The following is a 21,600-nucleotide window of genomic DNA, read 5'->3' as shown; positions in this document are numbered from 1 at the left end:
CTCCAGGTGGAACAGCCCCAAAATTCTCAGCCTGTCTTCATACAGAGGTGCTCTAACCCTCTTATCATCCTTGTAGTCCTCTTCTGGACTTGTTCCAGCAGCTCCGTGTCCTTTTTATGTTGAGGACATCAGAACTGTACACAACACTCCAAGTGAGGTCTCATGAGAGCAGAGTAGAGGGGCAGGATCACCTCCTTTGACCTGCTGGTCACGCTTCTTTTGATGCAGCCCAGGATACAGTTGGTTTCTGGGCTGCAAGTGCACACTGACGGCTCATGTTAAGCTTCCCATCAACCAACACTCCCTCAATGTTATCAAGTAGTTTGTAACCTGACCCAGTTTTGCCTTTTAATTTGCAACCTTTCACTGAATGTGATTCTTTCATGAGTAAATACTGTCACCTAAACAGTTCCGGCCAGAAGAGGCCTCCTGGTTAGATATCTCTTTTCTCACCTCTTCTTGCACTGGGTGAAAGGCTTTTTGTATTTTGCTTCTCTTCTAGACTGTGCAATGTAGAAATTAATGGCATAGTGTATGTTAACTTCAGTGGTAAGAATTTGTTCCCATATAGGTCAAAGGGAAGATCTAGAGAAGCTCATGCCTTCTTATCCCTTGTAGTCCAGAAGCATTTTCTTCGGTGATTGCCAGTTCAAAGCTGCAGATTGGGAACTTGTATGTTATTTCACATGGAGGAGCCATATAGGGAGGTTTGTGTGTCAGACTCTTCCCCACAACTGCTTGGTTGGTTTTATAGTGTGAGCTGGAGTGGCCCCTACCGTTGTGTTTTAGTCAGTAGTCATCTTCTCTTTTGCTCATAAATTCAAGGTAGTTTCAGGAAGTCTAAAAACATTAACAGAGGGTCCTTTTTTTTGAGCTCACATATTTCTCTTTAGTATTCAAATTTTCCAGCAGTTAATCTGTATTTCAAAAATAGAAAATGAAAACATTATATCATCTTTTATGTGAAAAATGTGACTTTATTAAACTGGTAAATATTTATTAATAATATTAGAATTAATCTTTAAATTAGACATTTCATGAATTACCTTGCCTTGGAGCTATAAAAACTTTATTACAGCAATAAAAAAATGTAAAGGAGCCATTTTAACTATGAAATTTCATTTCATGGTCAATTGAATTTACTGTATCTGAAAGAACTAAAGATGGGGTTGTAAAATAATTATGATGTTCATATAGTCTTACAGAACAATGTTCTTAGCCAGTGATACTAGGATAGTCTTGTTTAAAGGCTGTATTAGTAGTGTATTGCTAATCACTAAAGCTTCTTTAGCTGAATATAAACTTAAATTATTTTAATATGAACTGCACTGAGTTTGTTATTTTGTGAAGCATTAGAGAGCTTTCTTGTAAGTAGTATTTAATTTAGATAAATGTAGTCCTACCCTGTTGAAAAGTCCAGTAGAAGAATTTCACCTTGAAGAAATGTCATGAGATTTTAAATCACAAATGTTGAAAAACTAAAATGGACTTGGACAGAATTATGATTAATACTGTGTGTCTCTGGCTTTTTTCAATGTACTACCTGACATGTTCACCTATAAATTTGAATTCAGAATCACCAGAGGCATGGTTAAAAATAGGTTATGTCAAGGTTTTCCTATGTTTCCCTCAGGGTGTAGAGTTAGCTAGCCATCTTGTAATACTTCTTCAAGTATCTCACGTATTTCCCACAGGAAGACCAAAACCATAAGATTCTGTTTTTAGCATATTCTTTGTCTATTATTATATTGAAAAAATCCTTTATGGTGCCAAAAGGATATTTATTCTCAGCATAAATGTGGCCTAGCAATTATTAAAAGATCATATTGATGAGTTAAGAGTTGTTCATATTGTTAAGGTGTACGTTCTATGGAAAGACTGACAATTTGTCACAATGCTACTGAACTTTATTCTCACTGGCAACAAACACAACACATTTATCTTACTTAACAGCATTTTTCTACATTTAAGAAGAGACAACTGCAACAAAAAGAGGAGTTAAAATGGAGGCAGTTTGCTTAATTTTAATATTTTAATAATGTGCAAATGTAATTCTGATGTTCAAAAATGAGTCGCTGAAAAATGGAGTGTTGATGCACATTTGACTTGAAAGAACACGTGAATTTATATGATGCAAATATTGTCCCTATAAATACTTGAATATAAATAAGTGGAAATCAGCAGCGATACCCTCATAAAAAATCAGCCCCCAATATTTTATGTTAACGCTCTGTTTTCTGCTGAGCAGCCTATAGAAAAATTATGTTAATCTGCAAACTGTGGCAATTCTATAAAACTACAACTTGTGCTCCTGAGGGTTCCTTTTTTTAACACCTCTCTAATCTGCCCAGCCTGCTGAGTAGCATTGACATCAGTAGTACATCAATTTCAGAAAGTGGATTATTTTTACTAGACAGCTATTGTGACATATTGGGTCAGTCATAAATGAAAGATATTCATGCAAGCATGCAATACTTGTAATGAAGTCTCACTCTGACCTTCTGTATGATTGATTCTGTAATTTAGTTTTCTCAGGCAGTGCCTGAAATGAAATGAAATCATGTTGAACAAGTTTTGAATACCCACAGTGCACCAGGAGAAGAAAAATCTGCAGCCCCAGAGGCTTGAGAGAGAGCAGCTGAACGATTTGTCTCCATGCTATTATAGCCTTTGCCAGCATTCAACATTTTTTTCTTTTTCCTTTTTTTTTTTCCTTTTTTTTTTTTTTTTTTCTTATTTGGCTTAAGTACTTAATTCTGCAGGTAGCTGTAAATGGGAAAATAAAATGCTGTTCAGATTTAAAATGACAGGACAGGAGTATGTGCAGGGGACTGATAAAATATCTTGAATAGAACTGACCTTTCATGTAGCTGAAAGTTACTGGGGGATTCATCCTCATAATTACCATATAGATTATTTTTATTTCTTTCCTGCAATGAAACATTTCAGAGAGCAGTAGTGCTGATTAAATGAAAATTGAACTTGTTAACATTCTTTTCAGCTTAGGCTGTTGTACATAACAGAAGGTTAGCTTTGATGGATTTCAAAATTCTCTTTCTGATATCTAAGAAACAGACAGTAAAATAATTGTCTCTTTTCAGTCTGTTTTTTTTTCTTTTATTCAAAAAAGTACAGATGTTACAAAGACAGATAATTTTACGTGTATTGCTGCTTGTATTACTTATGCTGCTAGAGAAAATTGTTTCCTATTTGATGATTTGAGACTGTTTATATTTTGTAATTGTTGTGGTGCCGTCAGTGTATTCAGGATTCTGCACAGATAAGGCTAATTCATAGTGGAATACACTCATCTTTAATTACATTGCTACTTAGGAGTGGCACTGTGCTCAAATCAAAGACACAATGGTGACTATTGCTTTTATTTCAAGAAGAGACCTTTAATAAACAGCTCAATGATGTGGCTTTAAGGAGCTGAGTTGCAAATTTGCGCTTATTAAAGGCCGCACACAACAGAAATATTATTTAAGTTTCGAAACAGTAGTGCCTTTATTTAAAGGTCTGAAATTTTTTTTAATAGTTTAAATTCCCAAATTATTAATTAGCTTTAAATAGAATAGATTAGCAAAAGATTGCAAGAATAAAAACTAAAAAAGTTAATATAAAACTGGCAAAAGACAGTTATTTCACTACTCACCTGACTGCGTGCATCTAATTTGTATGTTGAATTTTCCTTTACAATGTAACTTATTTGTAAATTTCTCTTTTAATACCCAGTCTGTAATCTCCTATCTAGAAAGAATGGAGTAGATTTTCAATTAATACAATATTATAACAACATTGTTTAATGTGTTGCAGATGAAACAGTTATTTCATGGGTCATTAATGTGTTTAACGCCTGGAATGGTCTATTAAAACAAGCCCTTGTTATTGTTATGAACATGTTTATTTTCATCTTTAATATCAAACATGCAACTACTTCCAAAAGGTTATAATTATCCATTTATAAGAGGGGCAACTATTCTGACTAGAGACATTATCTTCAGAGTTTTCTTATTTCTATTTTTCTTTAATAACTTTGGTGGATTAACCAAAGTTGAGTTCTAAAACCAACAGTGTCATTCCACCTTGTGTTGGACTTTCCCAGCAGAAATGGTAGCTGTCATCACGGTTTTTAATACTTTTTGGTACCAAGAAAATTAATCTCAAAATTAAGTAATACCAAATTAAATGATGCTCTGGTTTCTCAGATCAGTAACAGTTGGTCGTATACAGAACCTTTTAAATGGTGGCGGATTCTTTATAAAATTAGACTGTTCAGACTCTGTTGGGATTTTGCAGCTCTGGTGTCCACTGTCAGCTCAGTGCTGTGATGGTCTGGTTTCTATCCACAGATCTGAGCTATGCACTTTGCTGGTGAACTTTCAGGACTTTACAGAGTCTTTTTTCTTTTATTGGTGTAAGGTTAAAGATGTTATTTTAGGTCTAATGATGTATCTGTGTGTTTTTAGTTACTTTTCAGGGAGTGTATGTGCACAGCTCATGGGGCCTTGGGGGGAGGTGGACAATGGGCTGGAAACCCTGTGGCAAGAGACAGCAGTGGCTTCATGCTACAACTCTAGTGTGATATGAAGACAGTGCTAGTCTGGTGATGTACTAAATAATAGGGGTTTAATAGTGTGTAGATTTTCATGTCCTCAGTGACATTGTACTAATCAGTGTGGATAATGTAGTCACTTTTCTGAGAGACATGCTCTTCCCTCCTTTCTCATAAATACAGCACAATGGGCCATCTGTTAATGAACTGTTATGGTTGGAGAAGGAAACGTATTCTGGTGTTTTCAAAAATTGGCAACTCATAGTAACTGCAGGGAAGGACCTGTCCATATGATACAAACTGGCGACAGTTGCCAAAGCCACCTATCTGAATAGCAGTTTCTGGTGATAAAAAAAAAATAATTAAAGTGTGATGCCAGAAGGTTATATAATGAGATACATGAGGGACTTGGGCATGAAAGAAATGAAACACAGGAACATTGGCTGAACAGTCTGGGGAAAAATGACTGTGACTATTTTATATTAATAATGCCTAGATCAAGAACCATCAGCTCTGGAAAAAATTTTGATGTGCCATATGAGTACGTGAAAAATTACATATGCTAGTTGGAAAGCTGTCAGGAATTAGAGAGACTCTGATACTTCTAAGATCTGAGCTCAGAAGGAACGCAGACATATATGACTGTGGACACAAGCTGAGCCTTAAGCCTCAGCTATGGCTTTAAAATATTCTTCCTCTGTAAATCAGGTGTTACTTTCTTAAGCCAGCCAAATGAGACAGATGATGTACCTGGTTTGAATATGTTGTACCTGGCCAAGGACTTTGTTGGTCCTAGCCACCCTTGTTCTTGGATCATTTGAAAACCTCCTTTGCAATTCCTGCTATTCCCTGCTGTTAACACCTGTGTTTCCCCTTGGACAGCTTACCCAATACTCATCTTCCACTTCAAGTTCTCAAGCTATGAAGAAGTGCTAAGGGTCTGTAGAGTTTTAAATTATTCTATGTTGTCAGGTAGCTGGGAAGAAAATACATGACTCTGGTAATACAAAAGGTAATGAGACCTACTTTTCTGGTTTGCTTTATAAACCAACAACAAACAAATAAAATCCAAACAAAACCCCCCAACTTGCCCCCAAAACCCAAAGAAAAAATACCCCCCAGAACATAGTTACCAACACTCATAGCAATTTTAAAACAAGTGCTATGTAACCCCCAAGTCTGTCCCCACCCAGTTTCTTGCACAATTCTTGTTACCTTTGATAATGTTTGTTAGTTGTCATGCTTTCCTGCAGTCTCTCCCCATGTTGCTTACTGCATAAACAAGAACCTTTGAAGTCTGCCTTTGATTTGGTAGCTGAAGTACCTGAAGTTGTAGAGGTTGTAACAAAACTGCTAACAGCATTTATCTGACATTCTGGGATTTAATTTTAAGTATCCAGGGTTTGTTTGCAATGTGCCTTTGCTGTTTGCATACAGCAGACCTAAGCTTGTACTGCTAATTTGGAGAGAAGCTCATCGTGCCAACAGGCTCATCAGATGAGAGCCCAGATCTGTGATCTGAGTCACACATGTATTGTGATCATGCTGTTTGGTACCTTGTCCAAAAGGAGTGTGATTCAATATGCTTTAAAGTATGGTAGATGTTTGGGGAGAAGAGAGTGAGGAATCTGTTTCTAAATGCCTTTGCAAAATGGTGTAAAAATTAGGTTATAAAGAATTAAGTGATGCTAAAGCGTCCATAGCTGCTGCTGTTGGTGGGTGGAGGGTTCCAGAGCAGAAGGACTTAATAGTAGCTGAGGCAGCCAAGAAGCATTGCTCTTTCACAGCCTACTTTGGAGACTGCATGAGGGAATGACGGGATCACAGGAAAGTAAATGGGTAAGAACAAAGTTCCCAAATAGCAAACCCTCCATGTGAGGGTGCTGGGTCATCTTGGGTAGGAATTGAAAGCATTTCAGAGAAAAGTCTTTGTCTTTTACTGCAGTAGTTGTGTGATTTTGGCCTAGCTGTGAGCTTTTAGTGTTGCTTCACCATGTAATACAGCATTTTGTTAGAGATAGCTGAGCATGCTGCAAGTGGGCAGGTACGAGTAGAGGCCACAGAGGTGTTGCAGAGGTGTCCAGACCTGGGACCTGAGCATTGCTGGTCAGCAGGCGGCCAGGCTGGTTGGCCCCATCCATCCCTTGGCACCTTCTTGCTTGGCACTGCACCTCTGAGGTGGTGCTGTGCTCTACTGCCTAATCCCCAAGTGTGGTTCCATGGAAGAAATGGTTTCAACTTGTGATTTGGTGTCTCACAGCGCTCTTACCATGTCCTGGAGCACGTCAGGTCTGCTCTGAAGGAAGCTCTGTGCTGCACAGGGGAGTGTGCAGCCATGAGAGAGGTCACTGCAAACATGGCTGCAGGTCAGACCCCCAAGGAAAAGTAAGGCACAATAAATTAGAAAGATTCCAATAAGACATGTTTAACATGGAGGTTGCAGCCACGTAAGAAAACTCACATAGCAGGAGGTGAATTTCTAGAGACATGTTATTGTCAGAACAAAAGGAGATAAGTTTCTTAGTTTTGAGGACTACATCAGTGGGCCCTCGTGTTTGTTTTTGTGTTTTGTTTTGTTGGGTTTTTTTTCTTCTCTTCATGTCTCTTCTGTGGTGTATGTGCTCTTTGTGAACAGAAAAGAGTAATTTCTGGTGTAGCGGGACTTGGGGAGTAGACAGACCAAGAAATGGAGTATTCTTCATGTTCTTCTGAGAGCAGAACGCGTGTAAGCCTCTTCTCATCAACTGATGTTTTAGATCCAGCTGCAGGCGTAATTGTATATTTTTTTTATTTTTTTTTTTTTTAATGGACATGTACTGTTTGTTGAAGTCTTTATTTGGGAATTAAATTAGGTAAAGTTTACTTTTCAACAGAGACATGAAGCAAAGCATGAGAGTTTTCTCATTGCCAGAAAAAAGAAACTGCTGCTTGTAGTGAATCTCCTAACTGCAGTTTGACAGATCTACTAGTGATGGCAGTATCTGTGGAGGAGAAAGGAAGGACACTTCTTCAGTGGTGGCAGTACCAAGTGCAACTGTTTGGTATTCTATTAAGTAGGGATTTAATCTTGGACAGAAAAAAGCATCCTGTTAGTTTGATTTGTTTTGATTGGCAGTGAATTCCAATCTTGTAAAAATATAGATTAATGGATTCTTTTATCTATACTCGTGGAGAAAAAGAGTATTGAGGTTTTCTTCTAGATATATGCTGATTTGCCCCAAAGTAAAGGGAGTAATTTACAGACAGAGATAAATGTGGATTTCACTCTTTACATTGCAGTGCATTTCATTCAACTTCAATATATCCTTAAAAAAATTATATCAGCTTATGTTACACTGACAGTGACAAATTCCTAAGGCAATAGAATATATAATATTTTAAGTCAACTTCTGAAACCAGGGCACATTGAGCATAACCATAAATGCCTGGTTTTGCATAGTTATTTTTGTTGGCAGATTTCTCACTTTCCTAAAACTAGCTCATGTGGTACAGGAGCAGACCCTAGCCCTACATGTTTCTGTAGGCACTTCCATGGGCTCAGTCCTGGCATGGCTACAGAGTCTTACATGGGAACTGTTGCCTATTGAAATGATTGAAGGCTGTAGACACTGATTTTAATCAAGATTTCAGTATTACTCAAAATGTTCTAAAGAAGTAATTTCCTAGTTATATTTCTAAATATAATTTTGACTACTCATAGAGATTATAATTGTAACAGGGTAGAAATCCAGGATAAAACTACTGCATGTAAATGATTCTCAAAATGAAGGGTGAGTGGAAATTAGGGCATATCTCGATGTAATGGCTGGATGCATTTACCTGTCAAAATAAATATGAGCTGTATTACTAGCTGTGTTAACTACTGGATGCTAATGAGTTGATAACAGAAGAATGAACTTCCTTTTATTACCTTAATTTTTCCCTTAGTACTCAATGGTGTGTTTCACTTCTGCTGGCTCATGTACAGTAATTGTTGAAAAACACCTTGGATCATACTGTATAAATTAAAGCATAGGAGTTCGCACATTCCTTTTTTTTAAGTCTTGTTACTCTGTGGTTTGCTTTCCAGTGGCTGTTGAGGAATTAATATGTTGTCAATTTTTTACTTTTACAAACCAAAATAAGCTATAGATATGGCATATGCCATGAGATGTGTACTTTGGCAATATGACTAAGTATGACTTCTTTGGCATAACTGTCTAAATAGATTAGAATAGTTGAGAGTAGGATAGTTTGATGGATGGATATCCTTATGGTTCCTTTGATGAGGCCTACTATGCATCAAATGCTGAATGTCTTTTTAATGTGTACTGTTGGAGCTCTGTAAGAGAGTGGTGACAGAAAGCTAATGTGCCTAGATACGGTTGCCATAAAGTCATTTTGAGAAGAGGGGAAAGATTTTGGACCATATTTTGCCTTTTTTTATCCATGTGTATAATTGAAGAGACCATAGAGGTGGCTGCATTCCCCTCGGTAGATGTGTCTATACCTTAGGGGTTTTTGTATCATTCATGTAGAATAACAAAAGTAAGATCCAAGACAAAGTCATTTTAATTTGTGGAGGAATCACACGAGTTATTTCTCTTTGGTTTTCTGTTTGACACATTATGTCCTTGCCTGATTGTCATGCTGAGTAAATCAGTGATTGAGTTTTTTGCCTGACTTGTGTTTAAAATGACCAAGTTTTGCCTAGCTTCAATCCAAGACTGTAAAGCAGATCAGGCTCAATCAAAATTCAATTCTGTCCACTTGAGAAGTTCATGATTTTTTGTCAGAACTAATCTGTCATTTTTTGCATAATATTACAAAAATCTTAAATGCTTATAATACTTATGTATCACTTTTACGTCTGGTTAAGTTTATGTAAAAGAGCTTGTGTTAGTCTTTAAAATTTTCATGGTATTCTCAGTGGATTATTTTGAATTCATGAGCTTTTCAATTTTCATGTAGTAATGTAATTAGGATGTCATGTGGATGTTTTAGTGCACTTGTATTTCTATGTGCGCCCCTGTTAAAAGATGATTTTCGTTGTTAAACACTTCTTTGATAAACATTTTGTTCATAATGAAATGCTGCAGATCCTTTTGGTTCAGTATTTGTCTTTGTAGCATAAGTGAAAAAATAAGAGTTAAGATAACTGATGGAAATTTTGTTTTCTTGATTCCTTCTTAGAAGATTTTGTTTGCTTGTATACAAATGCTATGGACTCTAATGCTGCTATATACAAATGCTATGGACTTTAATGCTGCTATTGACTAGCTCCCCTACCTTCTTGCTACTTGTCAAACCACTGTCAAACATAAAAAATGGATTATGCTTCCTTGTCTGGAAGCTATTCTATAGATACATTATGTTGAGGCCCACAACATTGTACCACACAGTAAAAAACTAAATCCCCATTCCTTTGCCATTTTCTAAATATTGATTAGCCATGTAACTTGAAAGTGCAGAAAATGTATTGTTTGTCAGTATCATATGCACGTAAATGTAAAGGCATGTAAATTATAAGAGATCGAAAATAATACAAAATATTTTATTTCATATAATACATCTTGTCTTATTCTAGATAGCCAGCTACAAAATATTGTTGTTTCCACTTCTAGCTTTTAATGAAGGTTTTAAGATTTTAAAAAAAAATAAAAAGAAAAGTTTAAGAAATAAGGAAAAAATCCAGAAAAGAAAACCTGGAATAAGTGGATGTAAAAAACTGTACAAGGATTGAACATTGTCAGAAAAAGGGACAGTTAAGAATTCATGGGCTTGTGTATAAAATTAGATTCTGGGTCAGTGCAAGTCAAGAGAATTTAGTCTCGATAAAATCAAAGATGCAACCGAAATGACAAGACTTGGAGTAAATGGTTTGTAACCTGTGTCATTACATTTTGTTGCCTCAGTGTAAAGGCCAGAAAGGCCCATATTGTGTAATAATGAAGAGAGACAAAAGTTAGCCTTTTAGGTGTAGAACACCTCCAAGAAAGTACTGACTGCAAAATAATGAAAAAAGTTCATTTCAAAGAGAAATGGTCATTCGGATGATCTGCACCTTTGCTTTAATGGTAGAGATTTTCTTCATGTAATAAAGTAATGTCTGTAAGCTAAAATGAATGGAGTAATATGCAGAAAGTGATATCCTTTTAGATAAGATTTTGAATGACTTCCAGATGCCACTGCCAATACAAGTCACAGTCAAAATGACCCTGTAGTTAATGGTAGTAAATTTCCACAGAAAGGTGCCCCGGAGCAAACGGGTATTTCAGCCTATAAGTCTCATGTTTTGATCTTTCTGTATCAAGTGCTCCACTTTTGGCACATGCATTCGTCTCTAAGGAAGCACGCTACTGCAAATATTAAAAGAATTTAAGAAGTAGACAAAGCAGCATGGTACAGTAGGGATGATGAGTCAAGCTGGTAATGACACGGGAAGCATGGGGAGAATGAGGATAAGACTCAGTGTATAGGATCTGGATTATGAGCTTGTGGGGTTACCTTCATCTGTACTGGATGCAACATCACATGTACTTTTATGCTAAGAAGGATTTCTTTTTACTGTATAGGCATCAGCAGAAAGACACATGAATACCAAATAATATGATTTATTGCTACAGGGAAGCAGGGTGCTGTAGCACTTGTACGTAAGATGAATGAGGCAGGGTGTGCATCTTTGCTAACACGTGTGTTGCTTCTTTGTATGGCTGCACTTGTCCCATCCAAGAAGAGGCTTTCAGGAGCACAGAACGACTATCTCTGTCAAGAAAGAGTTTTATAAACGTATGAGGAAAGTCTCTTGGGCTAAACTTACCTCCATGAAGGCACAGATATTTGAAAACTGGTTTGGGCTTATCTTAAGAGAGCACTGGGAAGGTCAGACTCTGTTGTGGAAGTCCAGTGGGCTGTACACTGGGGGCCCTGCACTGCTGTTTTGTTCTGTGTCATTTCATTAAGGATCATTGCACCTGCTACTGATTGCAATGCAGGTTATTAATAATGAAAGAGTTTTCAAAATCTAACTTATTTCTCATGTTACTGTCTGTTCAAACAATGGGTATAGATTAATCAGATTGCTGAATCAATTTGTGAGCTGTTTATTGTTTTCACTTATTAACTGTTGAAAGAAATCTTTTCTGTTTAAATGTTTGTTCATTGTGTATTGATCTGTGTGTGGTTGAAAATAAGAAAACTGAGTTGTTCATAGACAGATCCCAGTTGGCTTTTCCTTCAGGGTCTTGCTTATAATTTACAAATATGGTAAGTGCTGTGCAGATGTAGAAGAAGACATCATTTGTGCCCTCAGGAAACAGTAGAAATACAGCCATGTAAGCCGTTTTGTTTCTGAGACATGAAGTACAAGAAAAATGAAGTGTGAGATTGGTACATAGCTTGCTACTTCCACATGTGTTTGATTGCTGGATTAAAGATAAAAACGTGTAGTTTTGTGTGGTGGAACAAGGATTTTTAGGAGTGATTAGGATGACTGTGTTCTCCCGTGTGCTGCGGTGTCTTCACTCGAGGTCTGGCAGGGCAGTGTTCTTTGTTTAAAACAACTTTAAAATCCCACTCAGACAGGATTGTCTTATACCTAGTCCTGTTACTAGTAACAGCTACGAATAATTGAATGTCAGTAAAAGAAGATGCTTTTCTTTCTGTATATCTCCCCCGCCCTGGTTTTGTTTACTTTCTTTATTTGACAGCAGTTTGTGTCTTCTCAGTTACAGTATTTTACCAGTATCATCAGTCAGCCTGTTTCCCTGTTGTTTATTTGGGTATTTCCCACTGCATCAAGAACAGAAATGTTTAAAAATGGGGATTTTTATTCCATAAAATAGCCCTCACCCACAATTGGGGGAAGAAGTGAAGTCTGGGTCAAGTGTAGAAACTAATTCTGCATTTCATTTATTAAAAATGCATCTAATTCATCAAAAAAGAAACAAACCAAACTGCAAGTTGACAGTTCTGCAAGTCAGTTCTGTAAGCTTGTGAAAGTAACTTTACCTGATCATGCTATATGGTAACTGCTAATGACTAAATACTGTTTCAATCTCTTTTAGGATCAGAGTCACACACAAGTTTCCCAGTATCGCCAGGATCACTCTCTGATTATGAGATCTATTGTCCACATGACTGATGCTACTCATTCGGGAATTATGCCTCCTTCTCAGCTAACCACCATTAACCAGTCTCAGCTAAGTGCACAGCTGGGGCTAAATTTAGGAGGCACTAATTTGCCACACACTTCTCCCTCCCCACCTGCCAGTAAATCAGCCACTCCTTCCCCATCCAGCTCTATAAATGAAGAAGATGCAGATGAATCAAATAGAGTAAGTTATTCCCTGCACTGTAGTGAGTAAGCTTTACATGTCTATATGTTATATTTTCATGAATGTGGCAGGTGGTAGGATCATGTCAGCTGCAGTTTGGTCATATAAAACACAGATGTTACAGTACAGTGGAATATGATTAATTTCCTGTTTAGCCACTTCAGACGTTTCCGTAATACCTCCATAATAATAAATGTAAAAATATACATAGAATCATAAAATAGTTAGGGTTGGAAAAGACTTCAAGATCATCTAGTTCCAAGCCCCCCACCATGGGCAGGGACACCTCGCACTAAACCATGTCACCCAAGGCTCTGTCCAACCTGGCCTTGAACACTGCCAGGGATGGAACATTCACAGCTTCCTTGGGCAGCCTATTCCAGTGCCTCACCACCCTCACTGTGAAGAACTTCTTCCTTATATCTAACCTGAACCTCCCTTGTTTATGTTTGAACCCATTACCCCTTGTCCTATTGCTACAGTCCCTGATGAAGAATACCTCTCTGACATCCTTATAGGCCCTCTTCAGTAATGGTATTTCTCCAGAACACGTTTTGCAGTCAGGTGCTTACTGAGCTAGAAGCGATGTCTTCATAGTTAAGAACTTGCAGAGAAATTTTCTTTCCTGAACTTCTCTTGTTGCCTTCTAATCCCATGTAAAGTTTTAGCATCCAGAACACTGTCTCCACAGCTCCATTATGTATTGCAGCTACCCTGACTATATATATATATGGTCTAATACATTCATAATTGATTTCAGATTTTTTAGATTTGGTGAATCTTTGGACAGTTTTGTCATTTTGGTATTCTTTGGAGTCATATAAAACAGATGCGTTTAGACAGAAATAAAATAAACTTTCTTTTAACTGAAAGTTTAGTCATTTTACACTTTGCTTTAAATAAATCTGTTATAAGGGGAAAATTTTGTCAACAAAACAGGGCACAATCATTATCATAGCAGTACATTTAAAGGATGTAATTTAGACTGTTCCATGAAAGGTTTTCTCATTCAGTTAATGGAAATTGTGCATATGGAAAGATCATTACACAGGATCCTCAAAATATCACAGTAAAATGTATATCACAGAGGTATACTTAGAGCCACATTGTTCCCTTATTGCAATAATCTGTGCATAGTTCAATGAAAGATGGTACAGGACGAGGTGCACACAGGGACCAGCATTACCTGTATCCTGGTGTGCTGCTCTGGGGGTTCCCCATCCCAGGGGAAAAGGGAGACGTAGCAGCAGGGCCAGCGCCTGGCAGTGAACTGAGCCTCCAATGCTACTGTACAGGTGCCTGACCCTGCACTGAGGCAGTGGAGGTGGGTGCTGGACATGGTGTTTGCTGCAGGTAGATAGAAGCTGCAGAGTTGCTACTGCTTTTTGCGTGAAGGGTGGGCTTTTTAACCTCAGACCCATGTCTTAGTTGACAGTCTAAGTCTGAGAATCAGGAAATGCCTCCAAGCTCTTCTCTTTTGAGTCTCTGTTGCTGAAATTACATCTTAATAGAGAAACATGGATGGCATATTCAAAATATACTATATGGGTTTTTTGGAGGTTTTTTGTTTTTTTTTTTTTTGTTTTTTAAATACGGATTAGCATTGGGGTGTATTTTTTCAGGTCAAGCTCATAGGATTTGTCTCTCAGAGCCATGCTTACAATGAGTAGTAACTATTCATACATTTAGTTCCAGTAGATCTGGTGAGATTTAAGAACTGTTTGGGAGGAGAAAGGCATGTGCAACAGGACTCTGCAGAATGTTGCCTACATGTAACTTTATCCATATATTATTAAACCAGATTGTCAATATTTTTCTCATAATTAACCTGACTTATTTCATGCATATATTGACTATTCTTGCTGTTACTATTTTTTAGGCTACTGGAGAAAAAAGAGCTGCCCCAGATTCTGGCAAGAAGCCCAAGACTCCAAAGAAGAAGAAAAAGAAAGATCCCAATGAGCCACAAAAACCAGTGTCAGCATATGCCCTTTTCTTCAGGGATACACAAGCTGCAATTAAAGGGCAGAACCCGAATGCTACATTTGGAGAGGTCTCAAAAATAGTGGCATCTATGTGGGACAGCTTAGGGGAAGAACAAAAACAGGTAAAAAATTGAGGCAGGGCTGTCTCACAAAAAGTAAAACAGTAATCCTTGTAAAAAAGTATCCTCCTACCTCTATTCTGAGTGGACCATGCTGCTTGCTGGTGTAGACCTCTTACTTGTTAGTGCTATACTGATTTTTGAACTTGCTGAAGACGTGGTATCTGAAAAGCATTTTGATATAAGAGGCAGTAGGTAGTATTAAATGACTGTGTTTGTCTTCAAATTTTAAAGGGCAGTTTGTAAAAAAAGCTCAGGTGATACTGTCCTGGAGTCCTGTTAAGACTGTCTTTTGACGATTCCTATTTTAAAGCTCTTCTTTCCAATCAATCATAACTTAGAAAAGGGGAAAGTACAGCACATTTAGCATTTTCCTTTGATCCGCCTTATGAATTTGTTACAAAGCTTGTTGATTTCTAACCTTTGAAGCCAATCCTCTGTGCCTCATTACAATGTCATGTGTGAAATGTTACTTCCAAATCGAACTTGGTACAGAACGAGGAGTTTGTTCTTCCTTGAGGGTTGTTCTTTCTACACACATGTAACTCCTACACATGGATGGAAGTGAAGGGGGGGGGGAATCCTTTGAAGCTATTTGTGTGTTGATACTCTGTGAAGCTTCTAGTAACAGTTAATGGAAGCTGTGATGGAAGAGTAAATTTTGCATAGGACACCTTCTGGCAAGATGTGAATGATCTTGTTTGTCAAATACATTTGGAAACTTTCAGTGTGATCTAACAGATGATGGTGAACATGATTTAAAGGTGAACTTTATTCTCTCATACTGGCTTTGGGGAAAGTGAAATGTCCAAGCTTTATGAAACAACTTTTCTAAAGATGTATTTTTTTTATATAGAGTTTGAATATTTGTTTAAAAAATATTGCATGGTCATCTTTTGCTATTTTATACAACTGCAGATACTTCTTAGCATCTGAAATACTCTGTGTTCTAATATTCTATTTACTTAGGATCATTAAGATAAAATTTCCTGGGGAAGTAAAGTGTGCATAGCTAGTCTTGTCAAACAGTTGGCTGTTCTAGCCACTTTTGTTATTCACAGTAAATCAACCTAAGTTCTGCTCCAGCAAGTAGACCTGAAAGTCTGTAGCCAGGGAAGAAAAAGCACATCTAACAGTAGAGTATTTTCTGGTGGTTTTTGCATGTGTTTTTTGTTTCTTTGCTTTCTGGCAAAAACACCTTAATAATTGAAGATGGTGAAATTGTGCTCTCTTTTAATAGGTATATAAAAGAAAAACTGAAGCTGCCAAAAAAGAATACCTAAAGGCACTTGCAGCCTATAGAGCAAGCCTTGTTTCTAAGGTAAGCCTGGTAATACCTTCCATGTAATGGAAGTTAGCTCTTGGCAATGGTGTTTAAATATTTGTGGTGGAAGGTGTGGTGTTATGCAAAATATAAGTAGAATCTTAGGGTTTCATTAATACAGCTCTACCAGATGTTGTGCTTCTGCTTGAACCCTGCTTAGTCTCTGCAAAAAAAAGTCGTCTCTCCAATGGCACAGTAATGATTACTAAACAATAACTTTGCAAATATACATCTTCTTTTATCTATGGTGGCAAAATAATGCACTTCACTACAAAAGTAAAATTCAGTCATGAAAAATACACTGACATTTTGACATTAACATTTGCAAGTTATTTGCAGTGTTCTGTTTTTTCCTCAAGTGCTACTGCTCAAAAAACAGACTTGCTTTGTGTGAAGCTAGAGAGCAGTTATTGCATGACAAAGCTTAAGTATTTCTTGCAGGTGAGGGGAAGAAATGTGTGGTGGCTCTGAATTTGGAGAGCACTTACAAATGGACTAGCTGGCACTAAGCTGTATGGAGTATTGTAGTGGATGCTGAATTAAAATAAAACTTGTGAAGAAAACAAAGCTTTGTTGTCTTATATGAGAACTTACCTTTCTAACCAGCAGCACTACACTGGTTGTAGGTCTGTTGCATCTGAATACCATAAATGGAAATATGTTTATGGACTTCTAAAACATGATTAAAAGTTAATCGAAGTGGTCATTTCTCTACCAATATTTCATAAAGATCAATTACAAAAATATCTTTGATCTGAAGAAAGCAACAGAAGGAAGTGATGCTAACTCCTGACAGTATTTATTTAAATATACAACTGCAGAGTGTTAGTAAATCGCACAGAAAGTTGCTGTGTGTTTTAATTAATGATTAAAAATACAATAGCAGACATTATACATGTGTTCCTGAAAGCTGGAAAATTTCTTCTCCTTGTATTGAGAAGCTGCATTTTTCTGTTGTCTCTAGAACTTACATAATATCCTCAAAGTGTTTAGTATCACAGTGCTAACTTCAATGACAGCTGGGATTCTAAATACCTTTGAGAGGATTTATTTTTTCAATCCTAAGTTCCTTTTTCAAAAACATCAGAAATAATTTTCTCCCAATATCCGTGGGACCCAGGCTGCCAAGTAACTTGTGGGAAGATGGAGTGGAAATTGTACTCTAAATGCAGTTTTCATCTCATCTCCTCCAACCTAAGACATAATTGCTGTGGCTTTTTCATCCAAGGTAGTTGCTGAGAGTAGGCATGCAATTTATTGCAATAGGCCTTTTTGGACTGTAGTTTTCCGTCAGATGTGTCTTATCAGAAACCTCCAGAACACTGAAAGAAGGCAGCATTCCTTAAGCAGTATCCCTTCCAGGGTATTCAGTTGGATGTCTGGATAGCATTCCCTTAGGCTTTTGTCTCTTGTAGTTACCTTGGTCTTGATTCCTTAGATGTGAAAACCTACAACAAGCAAATTTTAAAAGTTGCTTGAGAAGTTTTGTTGTTTGTAAACTCTTATGCTGTAACTGGTGTGGGGTCATATGCTTCTGCTCAGATTTGTCTTCCAAAGAACAGGGTTTTTTCAAAACTAAATATAGAAATTGTTGGGCCTTTTTTAGCTCTTTCAGCCACAAGATGTACGTGACATCGGTGACTTTCTGGTGTTGAACAAGGGCATGAGTTAGTTTTTTGGCCAAGAAAGAATTGAGAGACAATATAGAGACAATACAGAGACAGAGGAAGAGGTAATACAGTGGTTTGGTGGATCACTGATCTTTTCTCATAGAAAACAGAAGGTGAAAAAGTCTCTCTGAGTAGCTGTGACTTTTATTTCATGTGAACAGTAACAATGTCTTTTTTGTTAAAAATAAAATTCTTTTCCAAACACAGGCCGCTGCTGAATCTGCTGAGGCCCAGACAATTCGTTCTGTTCAGCAAACGTTGGCATCCACAAATCTGTCTTCCTCCCTTATTCTGAATACTTCTCTTTCTCAGCATGCAACAGTGTCAGCCTCTCCTCAAGCTCTTCAACAGCCCCTTCCAAGAGCAATTGCTCCAAAACCTTTAACCATGAGATTGCCAATGAATCAGATTGTAGCTTCTGTTACCATTGCACCAAACATGCCAACAAACATTGCTGCCCCACTGATAAGCTCTATGGGAACAAATATGGTGGCAACACCGTCTCCATCTCAAGTCAGTCCCTCCATGCAAAGCCAGCAGCACCAGATACAGCAGCTCCAGCAGCAGCAGATGCAGCAGATGCAACAGCAGCAACTACATCAGCATCAAATGCATCAGCAACTTCAACAGCAAATGCAACAACAGCATTTTCAGCATCACATGCAACAACATTTGCAGCAGCAGCAGCATCTTCAGCAGCATATTAATCAACAGCAAATGCAACAGCAGCTGCAGCACATGCAGCTGCAGCAAATGCAGCAGCAGCAAATGCAGCATATGCAACACCAGTCACAGCCTTCTCCTCAGCAGCACTCTCCAGTAGCCTCTCAGATCACTTCTCCCATCCCTGCCATTGGGAGCCCTCAGCCAGCACCTCAGCAGCACCAGTCACAAATACAATCTCAGACACAGACTCAAGTATTATCACAGGTCAGCATTTTCTGAAGAGAAATGGTCCTGTAACATGGCTTTTTATTGATAAAGGGGATAAACATAAACCATATTTGTCTGAAAACTGTAAATTGTTGATGGTAGTTATGCAGGGATGCATAACAGATCAAATGAGCCTCTAAAGTGTCTATTAGATAGGCAATAAAGAACTACAATGTAGCTGTGTATCATCTTTTAGCTGATTATAAATCATTTTGTTTAAAAAAAAAAAAGCTGTGCTCTTTTTCATGTGATGCCTTTTTAATTTATTTAAGCTTTACCTACAATATGTGAATCAAATGGCCTAATAAATACCTGGACCTTATGACTGCAAAATGGCCTTTCAGAGTTATAAGATATAACCCTACTTTCTCTAAAAGTGAGTAATGCACTTCAAGGCAGTATGAACTCATTAAGCCCTTAAAGCACAGTTGTAACTACCTGTAAAATGATGATTGGATTTCATACAATCATACTTGTATGACATGAGTTAGTTGATGGCATTTTTGTCATGGAAAAAAAGAGTAAATCACAGATTTTTGCCAAAGCTCTTAAGTTTTTTCTCTCCTACATGTCTTTAGAATGCAAGTAACTGAACTTAAATGTTTGAGACAACCTTTCACTTCATTTTTCCAAATAAACCTATCATAGTTTGTAAAAAAATATATATTGACATTTACATTCTTACGTTAATTCCAGTTACAGAACAAATGTGAGTATTATATCCTGTGTTGAAGTGATGAGTTTCAGATTGAATACACTGTATTTTTAAAAGGGGAATGCACTTAAATAAAACTGTTGTTATGGAGAGCTAAGATGAAAGCAAGAGTTTTTAATATTCTGTAAAACCAGTAGAATATTTAAATGAAACTCCACAACAGAATAATCAATGTAAATATTTTCTTTAAAAGTTGTAAGTTTTCATATCATGTGTTGTAAAGTTTTCATAAATGAGGCTTTAATGTAAACACTGGTAACATGAATTATTAATTGCTACATTGCTTATTGTGTTTTTATGCTGTTTTATACTTTTTTATGAGTTATGATAGCAGCAATTAAGTTGTTTGTATTTTGCTTATCTAAAATAAATGCTTTTATCTTGCTATAGAATAAACACATTTCAGTAAAACTGATGAGCCATGAGTCTTTGATAAAAAACCCGAAAATGTTGCCTTATGCAAACACTTCCTTGGAAAATTTATTTCATGTTTTGGATTTTTCTTGCACGTACTGGGTAAGCAGGTACGATGGAATCCGAGAATGTGATCAGCTCGTGTCCCCATTAGGATGCCCTGCTGAAGAGTTGTGTACATCTCTGAGAGAAGGCAGGTGGTAGAGTTACGAAGAGTTCATGATACCTTGTGTTACATTTTTCTGCAAGAGGGCCACAGACAACCTGTCTCTCACAGTGATGTTCAGAGATAAGCACAAATTGTGGTTTTCATTGTATCTTTCCGTTTCAGATGTAAATACTGCTCCTGCCATGGCTTCCCCTCTATAAGCCCCCAGCTCAGAGTTGGGCTGATCCAGAGTTGTCTGACTTGTATCATAAAAGTAGGACATGATAAAGGAGAGGTGGAGAGGGCATGTATTGCATATGAAGGGTTTGGAAACATTCATATCCAGTGTGTTGTCAGGTTATTAGTGCTGTCTTTCTCTGGACAGAGAGGATAAATTCTTTATTTTCTTCTTTTTGCCTGCATTATCTGTGCAGCAAATGCAGTCTGACCACTATCCCCAGTTGTCTGGCATGATTAATTACAGCATCTGTCCTGTCAGAAGCTATAATGAAGAGGTCTTGATAAAAATTGCAAATTACTACTGGCAACAATCTTAAACTGCTTATGATAAAATGAAAATTAAAACCAGCAAGTGTCAAACCTGAGTAGAATCCTAATCCTGTTTGAAGAGATGTCCATGGCTATTATGCTCAGACTACAACCAAAAAATAATGGTTGTATGGAATATAGATCCCCAAAAAGTTGCAGCCAGACTTGAGAGAAGAAGTACTGCACTGTGTGAGTTTATTAATAACTCAGCTTTCAATATTTCAGCATCCTCAGGTACTCAGTTTATTATGTACAAATATTGAACAGCAAGAGAGTCTAATTATAAATTTATAGATTTCTTGGAGCAGAAAAAAAATCCTGTATAAATTGAAGCTTTTCATAGTAGGTGTTAGCTGACAGCTACCTCTTCTCCTTATACTCTTAGTATGATATCTAAGAATGTCTGGGACAGAGGATGTTTATTCCAGGCACGAGGAAGTCTGCCTGCATTAGAAATGTCTGATTCGTAGAGATTTCTGTGTGTGTCAGTTTTAACCAATGTTACATAACAAAGGGAACCATTTTATAGTTGTTTTGAAACCTTTAGACAAATGTCTTCAGAAATAATTGCTAAACTGCATGTGACAGTAATTGTGTATTAGTTCTATAATTGTCATTTTGAAGACCTATGAAGTATCGTTGGAAAAAGGTCACTAGTGATAAGAGTTAATTACAACTGAAGTCTGTTTTCAACTATTTGCAGTGAGAAGCAGGTGTTATTACACTCATTAAATGGTTTCATAAATCCTGGGTTTTATCACATTTGATTAAGAGCTACTGAACTACTGATGTTCAATTCCAGGAAAAATAGTTTTAATTACTGCAGGGAAAAAAAAAATAAAAATCATGAAGCAGGACCATACATTTTAAATA

General features: G+C 37.2%; 1 protein-coding gene across 1 annotated transcript in view; it reads left to right on the top strand.

The window, feature by feature from the left end:
* The window catches only part of TOX3 (TOX high mobility group box family member 3), a gene marked incomplete at its 5' end in the record, with an annotated part of 28,227 nt that extends 8,013 nt beyond the window's left edge, over positions 1-20,214 (top strand). The window contains 4 exons of the mRNA XM_010012641.1: positions 12,601-12,870; positions 14,750-14,977; positions 16,215-16,295; positions 18,176-20,214. Coding sequence (XP_010010943.1) covers positions 12,601-12,870; positions 14,750-14,977; positions 16,215-16,295; positions 18,176-18,913 — 1,317 coding nt within the window. The remainder of the gene's footprint in view (positions 1-12,600; positions 12,871-14,749; positions 14,978-16,214; positions 16,296-18,175) is intronic.
* Between the last annotated feature and the right edge of the window lie 1,386 nt (positions 20,215-21,600).

Source organism: Nestor notabilis, unplaced genomic scaffold (genome assembly GCF_000696875.1).
Source record: "Nestor notabilis isolate BGI_N333 unplaced genomic scaffold, ASM69687v1 scaffold18604, whole genome shotgun sequence".
NCBI lineage: Eukaryota > Metazoa > Chordata > Aves > Psittaciformes > Psittacidae > Nestor > Nestor notabilis.
This window is presented reverse-complemented; position numbering and strand designations above follow the sequence as displayed.